Here is a 19,342-nt window from a genome sequence, read left to right on the forward strand (position 1 = left end):
ACTTTGACAAAGTGTCTTACCACAAGAGAGGATGGATTATTCCCTTCTCCTCTTATTAATTTCCTCTCTCTCTCTCTCTCTCTCTCTCTCTCTCTCTCTCTCTCTCTCTCAGCATCGTCTTTGCCCCTAATGCCAATGCCAATGGCTAAAAGCACGAAGGCTTTTATATAGCCTTGAGGGTATCCTCCTCTCTCTCTCTCTCTCTCTCTCTCTCTCTCTCTCTCTCTCTCTCTCTCTCTCTCTCGCTTGTTATCAACGAGGCTGCCCGACTGAGTGTTCATTTGCATGGCGGGAGTGAGTTGGGGAAGTCGACGTCTTCGATGCGTGCATGAAGGATTCGTTGGCAGGGTCGAAAGGTAAGGTTTAACAATATTCAAGGTAAGGTTTAACAATATTCAAGGCTTGACGCTCCATTAATTTCCTCCCCTCAAGTCCCCCCTTCATATTAGTAAATGAGGCGAGCTGGATATTACAATGAGTGATCTCAATGTGGAAGCCAAATTAGTCAACACGTATTCCAAGTTAGGGTTAAAGAGGATGCTAGTAAATGAGGGTTGCTTACAATCGTCTCATGTTATGAGACCAGCATCGTAGAATACTCTTAGCTAATATTAGTAACTTATGAATTCTTATTCTTAAGAAAGATTGTACAAAATAACAAATTGAATCTTATAATTTTTTGCTTGGTGTTTTGTAGCAAGTATGCAACTCTTGTAATATTTATGTAAATATTGCTATTCTTGTGTGTGTGTGTGTATGTGTGTGTGTGTGTGTGTGTGTGTGTGTGTGTGTGTGTGTGTGTGTGTGTGTGTGTGTGCATACATACATACATACATACATATGTGAACACACTTAAGAAAATTTAAAATACCATTGAGTACATACATTAGATCCTAAGAGATTATACAAAACTATACTAGAGAGAGAGAGAGAGAGAGAGAGAGAGAGAGAGAGAGAGAGAGAGAGAGAGAGAGAGAGAGAAGAAGAAGAAGAAGAAGAAGAAGAAGAAGAAGAAGAAGAAGGGGATATGTAGGGAGGTTATGAAACATATGGGAGTATATCCAACATTTTAATAGATGCATTTTAATTAATTTTTTAAGAATTTCAAAATAGTTGGATTGCTTCCATTATTTCAAAATAACATACACAAACCCCCTTATACACAATATTTCTAATCAATTATGTATTGTGATAATGGTTTTAAGATAACAATACAAAATCTTACATGTAAGAAAGGGGTACATAATAAAATTTGATCACCATTAAATTGCAATTCACCCTCGATCTATCCTAAGAGCTTAGTTAAGCTTCTCTTCTACAAAAGCCTTGGATGTACCATCACTCTACTTATTGCCAATATAAGAAACCATGTATTTGTAAAAGAAAAAGGGCATTTTCCTAAGGGATGGGTATATGTGAGCATAAGTATCTAATGTATAGTGATTTTCACAACAATTCCATCACAAATTGTCCAGATATTGAACCACCTCCACATTTTGGAAAATGTTTATTATCAATGCAAATATTGTTCATTACTATGATAGATAAGGAAAAAAAGAACTTGTTACATATACAAAGAGTCCTTCTAGCCCAAATAAATGGCCAATATAGTCCCACATTTGGCATGATTACAAACATAATGAAATTGAAATCATTTAGCAATGCTTTTTTTTTTGTCATCTACAAGATTCAGCTTACATATACAAGCTCAATAAAGTTATAAATAGTACATTGAAGATATATAGAACATGAGTGCATAAGAACCTTAATAAGGGGCCAAACCACTAAGAAACAATAAAATTAAAGACTTTGTAGAAGATTAAGACCCGAAAGAGGATGTGCCTTGACTTCTACGTACATGTTTGACTCTCATGTTAGGTTTTATGGTAGTTTTCCTTAGCAATAGAAACCCTAACAACCCAATGAACCCTAGGACGTAGCCTAGTATAATACCACCAAGAGAGAAATTATTATCAAACCATGATGATGACATTGAACCATCAAGATTTGTGGTGTTATTAGTTGTGTTGGTGGCGTTGCAAAGGTTTGGAAGAGGATATCCACAAAGGCCGACATTCCCTTGAAAGCTAGATGGACCATATCGAGTATTAAAATCATTGGTGGTGGGGATAGGACCGACAAGTTCATTGTTGGAGAGGTTGAGGCTACCAAGAAAGCTGAGTAAGCCAAGTTCAAAAGGGATGGTGCATTGAAGAGAGTTGGAGGAGAGGTCAAGGAAGTCAAGTCGGGAAATGGAGCCCAAGGAAGCAGGGATGCATCCAACTAGTAAGTTGTGGGAGAGGTCAAGCCAGGTCAATCCCACAAGCTCACCAATGCTAGAAGGGATGGGGCCATGGATGGAGTTACGAGAGATGTCTAGCACAATGCGAGTATTGAGAAGGTAAGACATAATTTGTGGAGTGTCGTGGTTGGGTAGAGGTACCTCCTCATAAAGGGTCTTAGATGCATTGATGGGTTGGCTTCCATTCCTCTTGAAGTACTCCAAGTGAGCCATGGAGGTTGGCATTGCACCTGTCAATGAGCTATTTGATAGATCTAGCACCTGCAAAAATGTTGATGAGAAATATTTCTACCACCGAAGATAAAAGATTTGAACTTATAAGTTTGTATATTTCTCAAGAGTTTGAGTGGCATTTTGACCATAATATAACCAAGATAGATGGGGCTAAGGGCATACACATCTTCATTATATATGTAATGAATATTGATGATTATTTGATAGATCTAGCACCTGCAAAAATGTTGATGAGAAATATTTCTACCACCGAAGATAAAAGATTTGAACTTATAAGTTTGTATATTTCTCAAGAGTTTGAGTGGCATTTTGACCATAATATAACCAAGATAGATGGGGCTAAGGGCATACACATCTTCATTATATATGTAATGAATATTGATGATTATTTGATAGATCTAGCACCTGCAAAAATGTTGATGAGAAATATTTCTACCACCGAAGATAAAAGATTTGAACTTATAAGTTTGTATATTTCTCAAGAGTTTGAGTGGCATTTTGACCATAATATAACCAAGATAGATGGGGCTAAGGGCATACACATCTTCATTATATATGTAATGAATATTGATGATTTAATACATAAAATGCATTACAAAAAAAAGGTCTAAAATTTTGTAAGTATATGCACAAGGCTTTACCTAGCCATTCAAAAGCAGAGAGAATTGAGGGGTGTATCCACCATCCTAGAGAGATGGAAATATGATTTTGGGACCCTATTTTAGGAAACACTAATCACTATGTATTAGTCATTTTAAAGGCACTAGATCAAAGAATTAGAAACTCTATTATCCTCCCGCCCCCAATATGGATCCAATGGCTCCATTATCTCATGGCACTCACACTTCTATGAAGAGGCCTAAGGCAATTACACAATTGGCATTTTCTACTCACCATGGTTGTATTTTGAGTAGACTATTTGAGTTGGAAGGTTTTCTTACGAAAGTTGCCATTGTTTGACAATGTTGGGATTTGATGGATGTTCATCTGTCCAAGGGTCTCCAACCCATCCTATGAATGGCAAAATAATATGGAACTTTTCATTGGACTAGCAACTTAGAAAATTACCAATCTATATAGAAGTGTAAAGATTTTGGGTAAATGTCTATGGATGGGCAATAAGTAGGAATGCCCATAGGTAATTTAGAACACATAATATTATATAATGAGAAACGGATACATTACTTGTATTTTGCATTGGATATTTTTGTCATGCTTTTGCTTCATATTATATGTCATACAATAGTACAAACATCAGTATAAGACGTATATGCTAATTAGCACTTTTAATTGTAATTGTGGTTTACATTTTTTGGTTATATATTTTTGGTCATAATCATAATAGTGTGAAAAGCATAAATTTATGATGATTGTCAATGGATTTGCAAGGTTCGACTTTGCTATGCCAATGGGAATGGCAAGGTCCGGAAGAAAGTGTCCCATGAAAAGTAGGGTTGCATGTCAAATCCTATCGCTGGTTGCCAAACCAATGTCCAAAGTTCCAACCATGTCGCCTTACAATAACTAATCGCTAATTCTAGATTTTACAAGTAGTTTTGTTAGTTTCTTAAAAATATATATTTTTTAGAAATTTAAAAGTAGGAAGGCGAAGTCGTATAACACTGCTAACCTGTAGATTTGGTAACTCCCATACCCAATTCGGTATCGCCCCACTAAACGTATTGTTGCTCAGTATCAGGACCCTCAACTTTTCTAGCCCGTCGCTAACCTTCTCACTTGGCAATGCCCTTGATAGGTTGTTCGTCCCCAAGTTCACTAATTCTAGACTGCTGCTGCTTGTCAGATTCGACGTTACCTCCCCATGGAGCTGGTTTTGTTGTGCTGTGAAGGTTGTCAGGCGGCTCATCTTCCATAGCTCCATCTTGTCAAGCGCCCCAGTCAAAGAGTTTTCATGAAGACGTAGTCTCTCTAAGCCTGTGCAATTGAGTAGAGCTGCCCCTGGAACATCACCACTCAGATTGTTCTTCGACAAATCCAACACCTCAAGTTGCGACAGGCTGCCCAGCTCTTCTGGGATGGAGCCGGTCAGAGTGTTACCTGATAGAATCAAGTTCTTATTGAGCCCTACCAATCTCCCGAAAGAGCTTGGAATTTTCCCTTCCAATCGATTGTTGCCCATGTTTAGGTCGTTTATGAGGCTCAAGTTCCCTATGCTAGCCGGGATGCTCCCTGAAAGCATGTTATCATTGATATACCATACTTGCAATGATTGCATGTCTCCTATGTTGTGAGGGAGGCTACCCGATAGGTGGTTGTTGTCCAAGTAGAGTTGGGCCAAGTGGGTACAATTGCTTAAGGCATGGATGAACTGCTGCGAGAGGCTTCCAGCCAGCTTGTTTGTGCCCAGGTTCAAGAAGGTGAGCTGAGAGAGGTGGCCCAGAACCATTAAGCTGGAAATCGGCCCTTCGATTCGGTTAATGCCCAAGTTGAGAACTTGCAGCTGCGAAAGGCGGCCCAGTCCAACTGGAAACTGTGCTATCTGGCAGTCTTGGAGGTCTAGATCTACTAGCTGGCCTGAAAGATTTGCCGTCACAAACTCCGGGATCACACCTCGCGGTAACGGACTCCCGTTCCAGCTCAGAGTTTGCAAGTTGTGCAGATTGGCAAAGGATTGGGGCATCCCTGAGGAGATGCTATTCCACCCGAGATCCAGCCATTGGAGCTCACTGCAGTTTCCCAATTCAGAAGGTATGGGCCCTGTGAGATTACAACTGTACAAAGAAAGGTATTGAAGCTGGCTGAGCTTGCCAAACCCTTTGGGAATAGTCCCCGTCAAGGGATTGCCAGCTAGCCTGATTAGCAAGAGCTGCGAGCATTGCGACAGAGAAGACGGTAACGGCCCTCTTAAACTGTTACCGTCGAGCTGGAGGTATTCCAGATTCGCAAGATTTCCCAAGCTTTTTGGTAAGGGACCTGTCAAGCCCACTTCGGACAGAGTTAACACCTGCAGGCCAGAGCAATTCCCTATGGAAGGCGGAATTTGGCCACTGATCTTGACTCCTTGGATCTGAATCCCTTGTATTGTGGCACAGGATGGCAGATGCTGCGGCAGCGACACTTCTGACGCCAAATTTGGCTCGAAGAGAACAAGCTCGACAAGTTCTGGGAGTTCCCATACAGACCGAGGGACCAGGCCCTGCACGCCTGTTTGGTAGAATCCAAGGACCCGAAGGTTCTTGCAATTGCCAAGGGAAGGCGGTAAAGTTGCTCCTGCGAGTATGACATTCTCTAGCGACAGGATGACGAGAGACGGGCAGGACGCCATGGATGCAGGCAGCGAGGCCGCGGCCAGCTGGTCGCCCGGCGACGAGATGAGTTCCAGAATTGTGAGAGACGGCAGCTGCCAGAAGTCCTCAGCGATGGTGCCAGCCAGGCCCGTCTCGTTCAGGACGAGAACCTGCAGCCGCGTGCATTGGCTCAGGGATGTCGTGAGGTGGTTGCCTGCGCTATTATTGAAGGAGACCGCCTCAAGCCCGAGGTGGGTTAGATTAGCGCAGAAGGGGAGGACTTCCGGGATGTCTGATGACTGCATGGGGTTCTGGCCTGCGGGGGAGAGTAGGTAAAGGATACGCAAGGCAGGGAGGTGCCATATCTGTGGGGGGAGGGAACCGGAGAAGGTGTTGTGGCTGAAGTCAAGGAAGCGGAGAGAGGAGAGGTTGGAGAAGGCGGAGGAGGGGAGGGGCCCCGAGAGGTGGTTGGAGCTGAGGTCGAGTTTCCGGAGGGAGGAGCAAGCACCCAGCGAAGGAGGGAGGGAGCCTGAGAGGCTGTTGTTGGAGAGGTTGAGCACCGACAGGCCCCCCCCCCCCCGCATAGAGTGGCCAGCGCCGTCGCCGAGATCATGGCGCCCGACAGGCCCCCGCCCCCCAACCGCAGCTTAGCCACGTTACGCCCTGCCGCATCGCACGACACGCCCTGCCAGGGCCGTGATTGGTTGCAGGGGTTGGAGCCATTGATCCAGGACGCCAGCAGCGAGCCTGGGTCGGACGTTATCCCCGCCTTGAATTCCAGCAAGGCGCTCGACGCTCTAATTATATTTGAATCCAAGCTGCTAGCCGCTGGTACATCCGTGTGGACAGCGCCGTTGCATCTCTGCAACGTCCCGGAGTGATAGTGCAAGAGCATAATTAGCAGAGTATAGGAGTAGCAGCCGCCTACGAAACTTATGTAGCGCTGTAACCCCGTCATGATACTAAGAAGGGCTAGCGATCAGAAGCAGGCTCTCCAGCGCGGGCTCTCTCTCTCTCTCTACCCGCGCATGAATATGGTGCTGATTTACGGCGGGTTCAGACCCTGACGGCCGGCACAACTGAGAATCCTTGTGTCCGCGAAGAGAGTGTTGAGAGAGTTCGGGAAAAGAGGAGAGAGAGAGTCGACTCTCAAGACTCCCACAATCCGTGACTCCTATGGTCAAGATGGAGGGCCCGGGGGAGAGCGAGAGTCGACTCTCAAGACTCCCACAATCCGTGACTCCTATGGTCAAGATGGAGGGCCACAAGTCACGAAGAAGAAGAAGGAGGGGTCCTTTTCAAGACTCGTTACTCAAGGAATTGAAGAAGAATGCTCCATACCGCCTAAATGTCAGTTATTAATTTAATAATTTAATAATTAATTTTTGTAAATTGTGCATTCTAGAATTTAAATTCTAATTTTTGTGACAAATTTTAAAATCGCGAGTCATGACTCATTTAATAAAATTAAATAAATTAAATTCTATTTAGTCACACTAACTCATGAACATTAGTTATGCCTCATAATTATATTATATAATTTATATATTAAATAAAATAATAATAATTAAAAAATATATGTATAATATAAGTTATTTAAATAAGTTTTACAAATATAATATCAAGTCAAAAAATTTATATTCTATAAAATTTTCTATTTATTTATTGTTTTAAATATTATTTTACGTGAAAATAAGTTTTATCCATTTTTTAATGAAATTCACCAAGCCTTTTACCTATATATTTAATGGACTTGTCCATCTTCAAAAAGATCCTTGTCAATTTTTCGCAAGAAGGAAGTAAATTCTTTTCAAATTTTTAAAAATATAGTAATGCTTTTTAGATATATATATAAAATACTGTTTTAATAGAGGATATTGCCTTCTCAGATTGATGTTGAAAACGATTTACTCCCTCTTTCTCAAATTTTTTTTCTTGGATTCACTCTAACTCCTTGTTATTCACTCTAACTTCAACTTCAAATTAAAAATAAACCCTATTCTTCTCCTTGGCAAAGCTGCTATGTGGAACTACCTTTATTGGTTTTAATTATGTTTATGAGGATTCAACCATTGTGAAGTATACCTTATCTTACTACTGTATTTATTTTAGCTATAGGTTTGAAAAGCCCCGAAAACCTCCAGAGGGCTTCCCGAACCTATCCCCTTTTCCAAACCTCTCTCCCCTTCCCTTTCCCTCTTTCTCACACGTAATATCTCATTTTCTCTCTTCCTCTCCCTTTTTTCATTAAAGCCTTCCCTCCTCTTCCCCTCTCTCCCCTTCCCTTTCCCTCTTTCTCACACGTAATATCTCATTTTCTCTCTTCCTCTCCCTTTTTTCATTAAAGCCTCCCCTCCTCCCCCCTTCCCCCCCCACCCCCCCTCTCCCCCCCCCTCATTTTTTTAAATTAAAACCCCCTCCCCTCTCTCTCACTTATAATCTCTCTCTTTCTTTTCCCCCTTCCCTTTTTAATTAAATTCCTCCCCCCTTCCTTCTCTCTCTCTCTCTCTCTCTCTCTCTCTCTCTCTCTCTCTCTCTCTCTCCTTATTTTAATTAAACAAAAAGTTTACATTTAAAAGTTTAATCTATGAGAGAGAGAGAGAGAGAAAAAAATATAGAAAGAGCAAAAAAGAAAAAAGAGAAGAGGGAGGGAGAGAGAGGGGGGGAACAAAGAGAGAGTTATAGAGAGAGAGAAAATAAAAAAAGAGAGGAAAGAGGGGGAGAGAGTCAGAAAAAAGAAAATGTGAGAGAGAGAGAGAGAGGGAGGGAGAGAGAGAAAATAAGAAGAATAAGAAGAGAGAATTTGAACACAGTGAGAGAATTATAGAGAGAGAAAATATAAAATTGAAAAGAAATAAAAAGATTTATAGAGATATGAAATATAAAATTTGAGAGAGAGAGAGAGAGAGGAAAAGAAAAAAGGAAAAGAGAGGAGAGAGGGGGAAAGAGAGACAGAGAGAAGAAAATGAAAGAGAGAAAACAATAAGAAGAAGAGAAAGAATTTGAACACAGAGAGTGAATTATAGAGAGAGGAAAGATAAAATTTAAAAGAAAGAGAAAAAAAATTAAAGAGAAAAAAATAAAAAGAAAAAAGGGAAACTTTCTTTTTAATCAAAATAAAGAGAGAGAGAGAGAGAGAGAAATATACAAAGAGCAAAAAAGAAAGAAGAGAAGAGGGAGGGAGAGAGAGGGTGAACTGAGAGAAAGAGAATTATAGAGAGAGGAAATATAAAATTTAAGAGAGAGGGAGAGAGAGGAAAAGAAAAAAGGAAAAGAGAGGAGAGAGAGGGGAGATAGACATAGAGAAGAAAATGAGAGAGAGAAAATAAGAAAAAGAAGAGAGAGAATTTGAACACAGAGAGAGAATTATAGAGAGTGAAAATATAAAATTTAAAAGAAAGAGAAAAGAAAAAAGTTTAAAGAGAGAAAAAAAGGAAAAAAGAGGAGAGAGAAGGAAAAGAGAAGAGAGAGAGAGAGAATAAGAATAAGAAATGGGAAGAGAGATGGGGAAAAAGAGAAAATAGAAAAATCTTTTTAAAATTTAAATATTTTTGTAACATTCCCGGTGTCCCCCCCAGTGCCCCCCCCATAGGAACTTTCCCTCTGTTAATGATATATATATATATATTTATTATTATTATTATTATTATTATTAGTGCAAATTTTTTTAACTCCCTCTCTCTCTCCCCACCGACAGGACGTTGGGGAGAGAGGGAGAGAGGGAGTGAAATGAAGTAGAAGGGGGCATGTAGCTCCCTAGGTGGGAGGGGTGGTGGCCATGCCACCCTCCTCCCCCTTCTATAAAGGGGAGGCTCCCCCTCCCTGCGCATGGTACACAACACCCCCCCCCTCCAACTCATCCGCAGGTAGGTTCTCCCTTCCCCCCCCAATGCTTCGCCACCCCCTCCAGTTCGCGGCGGCCAGCAGCGTCCCCCTGGGGGCTTCCGTCTGGGATTCTTCCCCCCCCCCCCCGGCGGACCGTGATCTGAGAAACCCATCCCCCTGTGCTCAACGAAGGAGAAGAGGGAGAGAGAGGAGAAGAAGGAGAAGGAGAAGAAGGAGAGAGAGAATGAGAAGAAGAAGAAGGAGAAGAAGAAGAAGAAGAAGAAGAAGAAGAAGAGAAGAAGGAGGAGAAGAAGAAGAGGAAGAGGGAGAGAGAGAAGGAGAAGAAGAGGAAGAGAGAAGAGAAGAACAAGAAGAGAAAGGGAGAGAAAGAAGGAAAACAAATTGGGGAGAGGGTGAAAGAAGAAGAAAAGTTATGCATGTTGAAGTCACATTGTTTGGCCTTAAATTCCTTGTGAACCCGCGTACCACTTCCTTCTACCAAGGCAAGAGCGGTCGATTTACCTCAAGGGTTGCAAGACCGGGAACGCACAAGGATGGCACCCAAGAGATGAGTTATACGGAGCACAAGGGCTAAAGTTGCAAATGAAGCTAGGAACATATCCAATGCAAGTGGAGACATGAATACCACCAACCCTCTAGCGACTATAGCTCATATCCAGGTTGTACCAAGATTTAGATTCTTCTCACGCATCTTGAATTCTTAAATAGAGGTAGAATTGAATGTATTCGCCATTAAAGGGCTTAGGATGGGTTGATCTTCTACCCTAAATAGGTAGCCATGATTAATAAAGGTCAATGTGAAATCACTTAGTTCATTTAAAGGATCTAGAAGGAATTTGTTAAATCGACCTTGCGAAGCCCTAAGCTAAGGGGGAGAGCGAACTTTAGGGTAGTTGATTTATGCTAAGCATGTTGCTTGGAACTGTTGAAATGGTTTTAACAAAGGTTGATCTTGTTAAAGATGGATAGTTGACCCAAGTTATGCTTGGTTGTTTAAAGAGGGTAACTCCAAGTGAATGTCGGCTGGTTGTGTTGCTAAGAGGAGAGAATCTTACTAAGGATAGGTGGATTATTGTGAGGTGTCCGCTAGTCCCAATCCACGGCACACCTTTTAGTAGTCCATCAGTAGGTTTTTCCATAAATGATGCCGCCCGGTGCTCCCTTGGAACATCACGGGATTTGTCACTTAGGCCCTACCGAGTCTACTTCGCAACGGGAGAGTTCTGGCCGAACCCACTAGGATCGACCTGAAGACTTGGGTTCCTAAAATCGGATGGGTCTCTTAGCAGCCAGCTAGCGTCAGTAATTTCGAGTTCCACTTTTTAGAGGATTACTCAATCTGAAGCGGACTTGCCATTGCACTTGGTTCAAAGAGAATGGGAGACGGAGGGGAGTGTGGTACGTCAACCCTCCTGCCCATAAGGCAAAATCCCATTCCGGTCCCCTAAAACAATGCAAGTCGGTTCTACCTAATGACTACTTGGTCAATTTATCGTCTTCCTATTTCTATATTCGATGTAGAAAAGCTCCCAGCTAACCGGGACCACCCTACCATTGGACGGACCCGTCGGGGGTTACGCCCACCCGCTTTCCTCTGATGATGGGTCATCTTTAGTTTTTTAATTACCTACAACACATTTATTGGAACATATACAACCAGCTTCCTTAATTAGTCCATTTAGACACACGTTCCTTCACATAATTTATCTCACTAACACGCATACAATTCGAAAAATAAAGCAACTTCTTTATTATATTGGAAGTCTATTACAATTTCCATCATTTCGTCCCAGCGGAAGATACACAGAATTCCATAAGGACGTTCTGTCCACCAAGATTCCACCCTCATAACTAGTATTTAGGGTTCCAGGATCCCATCCTGGGTCACGAAGGGGCTCGTCAGATTCTTGGAACAATGTAGGATTTACAGCCAGAGCCCCCTCTGGCACCTACAATTCCTACTGCCCGAGACTATCCCTACTGACAGACCTTTCGCCTACGGAGCCGGTCCAAGCCTCTCGTAGCGATAATCACGACCCCCTTGGAGTAGGGTCTCGCCGCTAGCTTGGGGGTAGCCTAGCGCGATCCTTCCTTTTATTCTGTTGGCAATAATTTCAATCAAAAATCTAGATTCTAGCAAACACAAACAATCCTTTCAAATATGTATCAAATAGTGCAATGACAAATCATCCCAACATGTAAATCACAGTTTTCACATAGCCAAGGTAGACCTTATCCTAAGGCAACCTTTCATTCTAATGAGGATTCTTCTCCCCATGAAGAAGTGTTGAGTAAACCTCTTAAAACATGTTAAGCAGGGCATGAGTTTTCCATTTGGATTCACTTATCCAACATAAGCAAAATCCCTTAAGGAAATATATTGTGTCAATAAACTCAACAAGATGATCTTTAGGATTCCTAAATAGATAACCAGTTTCTATAACCTTCACTAATCAGTTCTTAACCTTGACACATTTTGATCATAACTCTATTGAATACGCATAAAGACATATGTACAATAACCTTTGACAATTAATTCTATCTTGATTCTATGCCTTAGTATCCCAACTATTCTAGCTAGAAATCATAGTGATTAATCGTTTTATGCTTGAACTATGTGTAAGCGAAGAATATGAAGCTAATATCCTATGTGATTTATCTTATATTATAAACTTGATAATCTAGTAATGAATAACCTGGTTTGGTGGCATGACGACATTAGGGACTTCATCTTTACTCGCGCTCGCATTAGCCACACCCGATGTTCCAATTGTGGTGGCAATTCCCGCAACCTCGGGCACTCCCGTATCATTGGCAATACCCGTTGCTTGACCGGTTGCGTTGATTTCCATGGTTTTTCCACTTTGTCGCTTTGGAGCCATCGTCCACGAGGAGTTTGAGAGATAGGGAAGGTGGGATAGATTTTAGATGAGAGAGGGTAGAGAATATGGCTTAGTTAAAGATCGAGACAAGGGATTTGAGCTAACTCTCTTCCTCTTTCTCTTTCTCTCTCTCTCTCTCTCTCTCTCTCTCTCTCCCTCTTTCTAGCTTCTCGCAGCCTCTTGAAGGAGTATTCTTCCTTCTCTCTTCTTCTCTCTCGCAGCCTCTCGGGGTCTCCTTATGTCCCTTATGCCTCTCCCATGCCTCGTATTTATAGTGAATTGGGGAAGAGGGCTTGTGGTTGAGAAGTGGAGCTCTTTGTGGAGGGGGATCTTGGAAAGATCAGTGATCTGATGCTCAGATCATAAATCTGATGGTTCCATTGGCTCCGAAAGGGGGGTAAAACCCCAAGACGCTTGGTTAGAAAGCTCTCAGTTCACTCCTTCTTCTTTTCTCTGTTCGAAGTGCTGTCTACTGCCTGTAAACTGCGATCGCGGCGCGCGCGATTTCGCCAGTCACTTTTCTTTATTTTTCTTTTTATAAAATCTCAAACTAACTAACACATCACTTGTTTTTTTCTTTTAAATGACATCTAGTTCTAGAAATCTCCATATCTCTTTTTTTTTTTTTTTTTAAATTTAAGATAATCTCTAAAATATCTAAAATATTCTAGTCTTGTCCAAAAGTCTAATATTTTTAGACCATCCAAACTATACACATTATCCTAGTGATTAATATAACTCATAAGTTTCGTTCACGTTGTAATTTACGTGAAGGATGGTCACGGTCCTTGCCAATTCGAAAAAAATATCGAATTTACGACTCTTGATTTCTCTAAATAAAATATTTTAAATTAAATAAAAATTATTAATAATTAATGTTAGTTAGTTTTTACCTTAGTTAGTCTTTAGTTAGTAATCTTACTAACTTATTAATTAACTAACTAACTTTTGAACTAACCAACTAACTTTTATTGTGTGGAAATATTACATCCTTCTCCCCTTAGAGAAATCGAGATGTCCTCATCTCGAGAGAAACTGTGGGTATTGTTGATGAAGAGCATCCTCATCTATCCATGAAGCATCTTCTTCAGGGTAATCCTTCCATTGGACAAGGTATTCTCTAAGGGTTCTACTCCTCAATTTTCTCTCCCTTACATCAATTACTCTGTCAGGTTGTAGCTCAAGGACTCCTTGGCTAGGTATTACAACTTGTTCATCATCAAGGATATGGTTAGGGTTAGCTACGTATGCTTTCAATAAGCTAACATGAAATACATTGTGGATTTTTATATTCTCAGGGAGTTGTATCTTGTAAGCGCTTGGTCCTAGGCACTTGAGAATCTTATAGGGTCCACAATATCTTGGACTTAGCTTCTTAAACTCTCCTAAAGACAAAGAACTCTTCTTTGGATGGACACGGATGAAGACCATGTCTCCCTCTTTGAAGATTCGTTCTTGCCTTTTTAGATCAGCATACGCCTTTTGTCGATCCTTGGCAGCTTGAATATCTTGTCTGATGATCTTGATTTGATCATCCATTTCTTCTAACATTTTTCTCGAGGCTTCTACCCTTAGAGTAGGATCGGAAAAATTAAGTGGCATACGACAATCTTGACCATACAGTGCCTGAAATGGAGTCATCTGAATACTTCGATGATAGGAGGCATTATAGGCAAATTCCACTAAGGATAGATATTGAATCCACCTTTTAGGTTCCTTGCTGCAATATGCACGTAGAATATCCTCAATTACTTGATTAACTCGTTCTGTCTGCCCATCAGTTTGTGGATGATAAACAGTACTGAAACAAAGTTGGGTTCCAATGGCTTCAAATAAACTCTTCCAGAAGTGTGATGTGAAAAGAGAATCACGATCACTGATGATCCTTTTAGGTAACCCATGTAACCTAAAAATCTCTTTTACAAAAATTCTAGCAATATCTGAAGCCTTGTAATTGGTTTTTGTTGGTAGAAGATGAGCGACCTTTGTTAGCATGTCTACTATTACCATTATTGAGTTATATCCTCCTTGTACAGAAGGTAACCCAACTACAAAGTCCATGCTAATAAATTCCCATTTCATCTGGGGAATGTCAAGTGGCTGGAGTTTTCCTGGTAACTTGACTCGTTCAGATTTTACCCTTTGGCAATTTAGACATTCAGTGACATACTTAAGTACATCACCCTTGAGTTTTTGCCAGTAATAACTTTTCCTGACAGCATTAAGAGTTTTTGCATATCCTGGGTGTCCTGAAAAAGGAGAGTCATGTGCTTCCCAAAGTATCCTTCTCTTGAGAGTCTGACTTGAAGGAATGCATAGTCTCATTCTGAAATAAACAAGTCCTTCATCTTCATCTATAGAGAATTCCTGATACTTAGTCTTGAGTTTGGGATCTTGCTCCTTATTCTGAACTTCCCAAAACAATTGTTGATAGTCTGGGTCCTTATTTGCTTCATCCTTGGTCAACTCGATGATAGGATTAGTCGGCATCGATACCATTGTAGCTAGAGTTTCTGACCTAGATGGTTCTTCAGTGATAAGAGCATTAAGGAAGGCTTTACTGCTAAGGGCATCTGCTACTACATTTTCTTTACCGGGTCTGAACTTAATTTCAAAGTCATATTCCTGTAGAACCTCGATCCAATGTCGTTGCCTCATATTAAGATCAGGTTGAGTAAAAATCCACTTAAGACTTTTATGATCTGTGACTAAGGAAAACTTATTTCCAAGCAAGTAATGTCTCCATAATTTGAGAGCATGAATCACAGCTAATAACTCCAGGTCATGAGTAGCATATTTCTGCTCATGGATTTTCAATTTTCTTGAAGAGTAAGCTATAGGATGTCCTTCCTGCATTAGCACACATCCCAATGCAAGAGAGCTGGCATCTGTGACAACTTCAAATTCCTTGCTTAAGTCAGGTAGCCTTAAGATAGGAGCAGTTACCAGACTATGCTTTAGTTGCTCAAAGCTAGATTGTTCGATTGGCGTCCAATTAATGGCAACTTGCTTCTTAAGTAAATTTATAAGAGGTGCTGCAATTTGAGCATAGTTTCTGATGAATACCCTATACCATCCTGTTAGGCCAAGGAAACTTCTCACTTCCTTGATAGTGGTTGGGGGCGGCCAATCTTGAACATCCTTGACCTTGGCAGGATCTACTGATATACCCTCAATAGATACTATGAATCCCAAGTATTCAATCTTTCTTTTGAAGAATGCACACTTCTTCTTCTTGGCATACAACTTGTGTGTTCTCATTGTCTCTAGGACAATGCGAAGATGTGGTTCATGATCCTCTTCCTCCTTAGAATAAGTTAGGACGTCATCGAAGAATACAAGGACAAAGTCATCAAGGTGGGGTCTAAAAATGTCCTGCATTAACCTGTTGAAGGTAGCTGGAGCATTTGTCAATCCAAATGACATCACAATGAATTCGAAATGGCCATATCTTGTGTTGAAGGCGGTCTTTGGAATATCTTCATTCTTGACTCTAATCTGGTAATATCCTGACCGAAGATCAATCTTAGAAAAGATCTTTGCTCCTTGTAGACGATCAAGAAGCTCATCAATCCTTGGGATTGGGTACTTATTCTTTACTGTCACCTGGTTTAGCCCTCGGTAGTCGATACAAAGACGGAGAGTTCCATCTTTCTTCTTTTGGAATAATACTGGGGCTCCCCATGGTGAACTACTTGGCCGGATATACCCTTGTTCTAGCAGTTGCTTGAGTTGCTCTTTTAGTTCGATGGCTTCAGGAATAGACATTTTGTAAGGTCTTTTTGGCACTGGAGCGGCTCCTGGAACAAGTTTGATCTCATGATCAACTTCTCTTTCCGGAGGTAACTCAGTTAGCTCTTCAGGAAATATGTCAGCATACTCTTTTAACCAGGATGGTTCTTCTTCTGCATGATCATCTTGATTTGTCTTGTTAAGCTTGATCAAGTAAACAGGTAATCCTTTCTTCAAGCCTTTCACAATTCGAGAAGCTTTTGCCAATTGAACTTTAGGTTTTCCTGTTTTACCTTGTGTAGTTGCTATTTCACCATTCAAATCCTGAAATGTGACTTGACCTTTTCCACAATGGATATGAGCATCATTGGGAATCAGCCAATCCATTCCTAGTAAACATTCATAGGCTCCTAGGTTCATTACCCTGAACCTCATACTTGAAAGGTTTTCCCCTAGGTTAAACTCTACCTTGGCAGTTTGCTGTGTAGAAAGTACTTCCTTTCCATTTGCTAATTCCACAAGCAGCTTTGATGCATTTACAGTATCTATACCTATCTTCTTAGCACACTTGGGTGAAATAAATGAGTGTATACTTCCACAGTCAATCAAAACTTTAAATGATTTACCTTGGTGACTAGCCGGTGTCTGTATTACTGAATATTGACGATTTGGTCCTTTCCTGTGGAATGCAGCATGAACAGTTGCCCTTTCAATATCTTCTTCCATAGTAGGGTCTTCCTTCTTATTAGTCTCTTTTAGGGTAATATTTGACGTTCTTCCTCTTGCCATAGCTACATGACCACGACCTTGGGCAGCTCTGCCTTGACCTCGAAATTGGCCTTGGTGATGGTTTCTACCAAGCTTTGGACAATCTCTCCTGAAATGTCCCGTCTCATTACAGTGGAAGCACCTAAGACCATCCCTGTTTCCTTGGGTAGGTATAAAATTCCCAACTGCATTGGATTTTGCCTTCTTCTTTTGTCCTTGGAAAAATTGTCCTTGGGTTCTTTTTGCTTGACCTTTGAATCCTCCTTTGTTCTGGTTATTGTAGCTCCAGAACTTATTGTGATTAGGCTTTGATTGTACTTCCCGCACAATAGGAGCAGCTCGAATCAAAGCATCCTGGAGGTCTATGGGGCGCATTGATTCTAAACGAGTGTTCAGAGGATAATTTAGCCCATTGCAAAACTTGGACACTTGTTGAACAGTATCCATGGGGGGTGCATATTTAAGAAGAGAAACAAACTTGGAGTAGTATGCTTCCAAGGTCAGCCCCATTTGCTTCAAATTGAAGAACTCGTTCATCTTTTGGGTGCGATAAGCTGGAGGTAAATACCTTCCTCTTACAGCTTCTTTCAGCAAATCCCAAGTAATGGTATTTTCAGGGACACCTTGATCTCGGCACCACTGCTTCCACCAAAGTCGAGCTTCGCCAATTAATTTTAGCTTAGCTATCATGGCTTGGTTGGCTGGGATAGTTTCAGCAGCAGTAAAATAATCTTCCATCGATTCGATCCAAATTTCTGCATCAGCTTCCACATTTTCGCCTTTCCCATTAAACTCTGGAGGTTTGACTTGCTTCAATAAATTCCTTTTCTCTTGAGCTTCGTTGGGAATTGTTGTGGGTGCGAGATTCTGGGAAATTTTTAGCAATTCGTAAGTTAAATTTTACAACTCTATGTAGCGTCAATAATAGAGTTCAGTACTCAAAATATCTCTCGCTTAGTTTACTGAAACAGCTCTCAAATCAACTTTCTTCCCATAAAATTAAATTGCAATTTCAGAGGTTTCAAGACAAAAATAATAAAATAGGATTGCATTATGTCTTTGATTGATGAAGTATCAATCAATCTTTTATTACAATGGATGTACAAGGTAATCAGATGGAAGGAAATACATTATTCAAATGGCTCGCAGGCTCATCTTATTTTCTCTCAGGAAAGGATTCCCTACTACAAACTAAGTATGACACTCTGATACATCCTTTATGAAGTAACTTGGATTCGGAGAGTAAATATCTAGGAATCTATATTTTTGAGGGAGTTCAGGAAATCCCTCTTTTTTGTAGTTGCGGCGGCTAGAGCGACCTATGACTTTTATTCTGTCAGCCGGAAGGATCTTCGTAACTTCCCCATAGATATATTGGTTTAGTTTGATCTTCTTGCCTCTAGTATACAGGGTTGAGTTTACAGTGGCCTCATGAAATAGATAGATCTTAACAACTTTAAGATCTTCCATCCATTTTACCCTTTTCAGATTATTTTGAAGATAAGCTAGACGGCTTGCATCAATATAGTAATATCCTCCACTAATCATCCACCGTCTTTCACGGTATAGAGGCGACGGGTTGTACAACTGATCTAGTACTCGCATCATCTGAATTCTCCAGGAAAAACTGGATGAATGCATAGCTGACATAAACATTACTTGAAAGATCAAGAATCGCTTCCAAGATTCATTACTCTGCCATAATTCAAAAAACATACGTTAATAAAAGGAAGAAAACACGTCCTAGGCTATGCTTAGAAAAAAAATAATATTTTTCTTAAGCTTACGTCGTAATCTATACTAACGTGCGCTCTGATACCAACTGTGAGGTGTCCGCTAGTCCCAATCCACGGCACACCTTTTAGTAGTCCATCAGTAGGTTTTTCCATAAATGATGCCGCCCGGTGCTCCCTTGGAACATCACGGGATTTGTCACTTAGGCCCTACCGAGTCTACTTCGCAACGGGAGAGTTCTGGCCGAACCCACTAGGATCGACCTGAAGACTTGGGTTCCTAAAATCGGATGGGTCTCTTAGCAGCCAGCTAGCGTCAGTAATTTCGAGTTCCACTTTTTAGAGGATTACTCAATCTGAAGCGGACTTGCCATTGCACTTGGTTCAAAGAGAATGGGAGACGGAGGGGAGTGTGGTACGTCAACCCTCCTGCCCATAAGGCAAAATCCCATTCCGGTCCCCTAAAACAATGCAAGTCGGTTCTACCTAATGACTACTTGGTCAATTTATCGTCTTCCTATTTCTATATTCGATGTAGAAAAGCTCCCAGCTAACCGGGACCACCCTACCATTGGACGGACCCGTCGGGGGTTACGC

General features: G+C 41.1%; 1 protein-coding gene across 1 annotated transcript; it reads right to left on the reverse strand.

The window, feature by feature from the left end:
• Window positions 1-1,819: 1,819 nt before the first annotated feature.
• Window positions 1,820-6,878, reverse strand: LOC148016524 (uncharacterized). Its single transcript, XM_087664165.1, has 2 exons — window positions 4,167-6,878; window positions 1,820-2,563 (listed from the first exon to the last, which is right to left on the reverse strand). Exons 1-2 carry the CDS (start codon window positions 6,366-6,368, stop codon window positions 1,820-1,822), a joined length of 2,946 nt encoding a protein of 981 aa, XP_087520291.1. The 5' UTR covers window positions 6,369-6,878.
• Window positions 6,879-19,342: the final 12,464 nt, after the last annotated feature.

The sequence above is a fragment of the Lygodium microphyllum genome, chromosome 23 (assembly GCF_053477565.2).
Source record: "Lygodium microphyllum isolate KBCC chromosome 23, Lygodium_microphyllum_v1.1.10, whole genome shotgun sequence".
NCBI classification, from domain to species: Eukaryota; Viridiplantae; Streptophyta; class Polypodiopsida; order Schizaeales; family Lygodiaceae; genus Lygodium; species Lygodium microphyllum.

Bases quoted from the DNA above. Each gene is read 5' to 3' on its own strand.
- LOC148016524 (XM_087664165.1), bottom strand. From the start codon at position 6,368: ATGCGGGGGGGGGGGGGCCTGTCGGTGCTCAACCTCTCCAACAACAGC. The intron at 2,564-4,166 runs GTTAGCAGTGTT...ACATTTTTGCAG, and splicing joins GGGAGTTACCAAATCTACAG to GTGCTAGATCTATCAAATAG.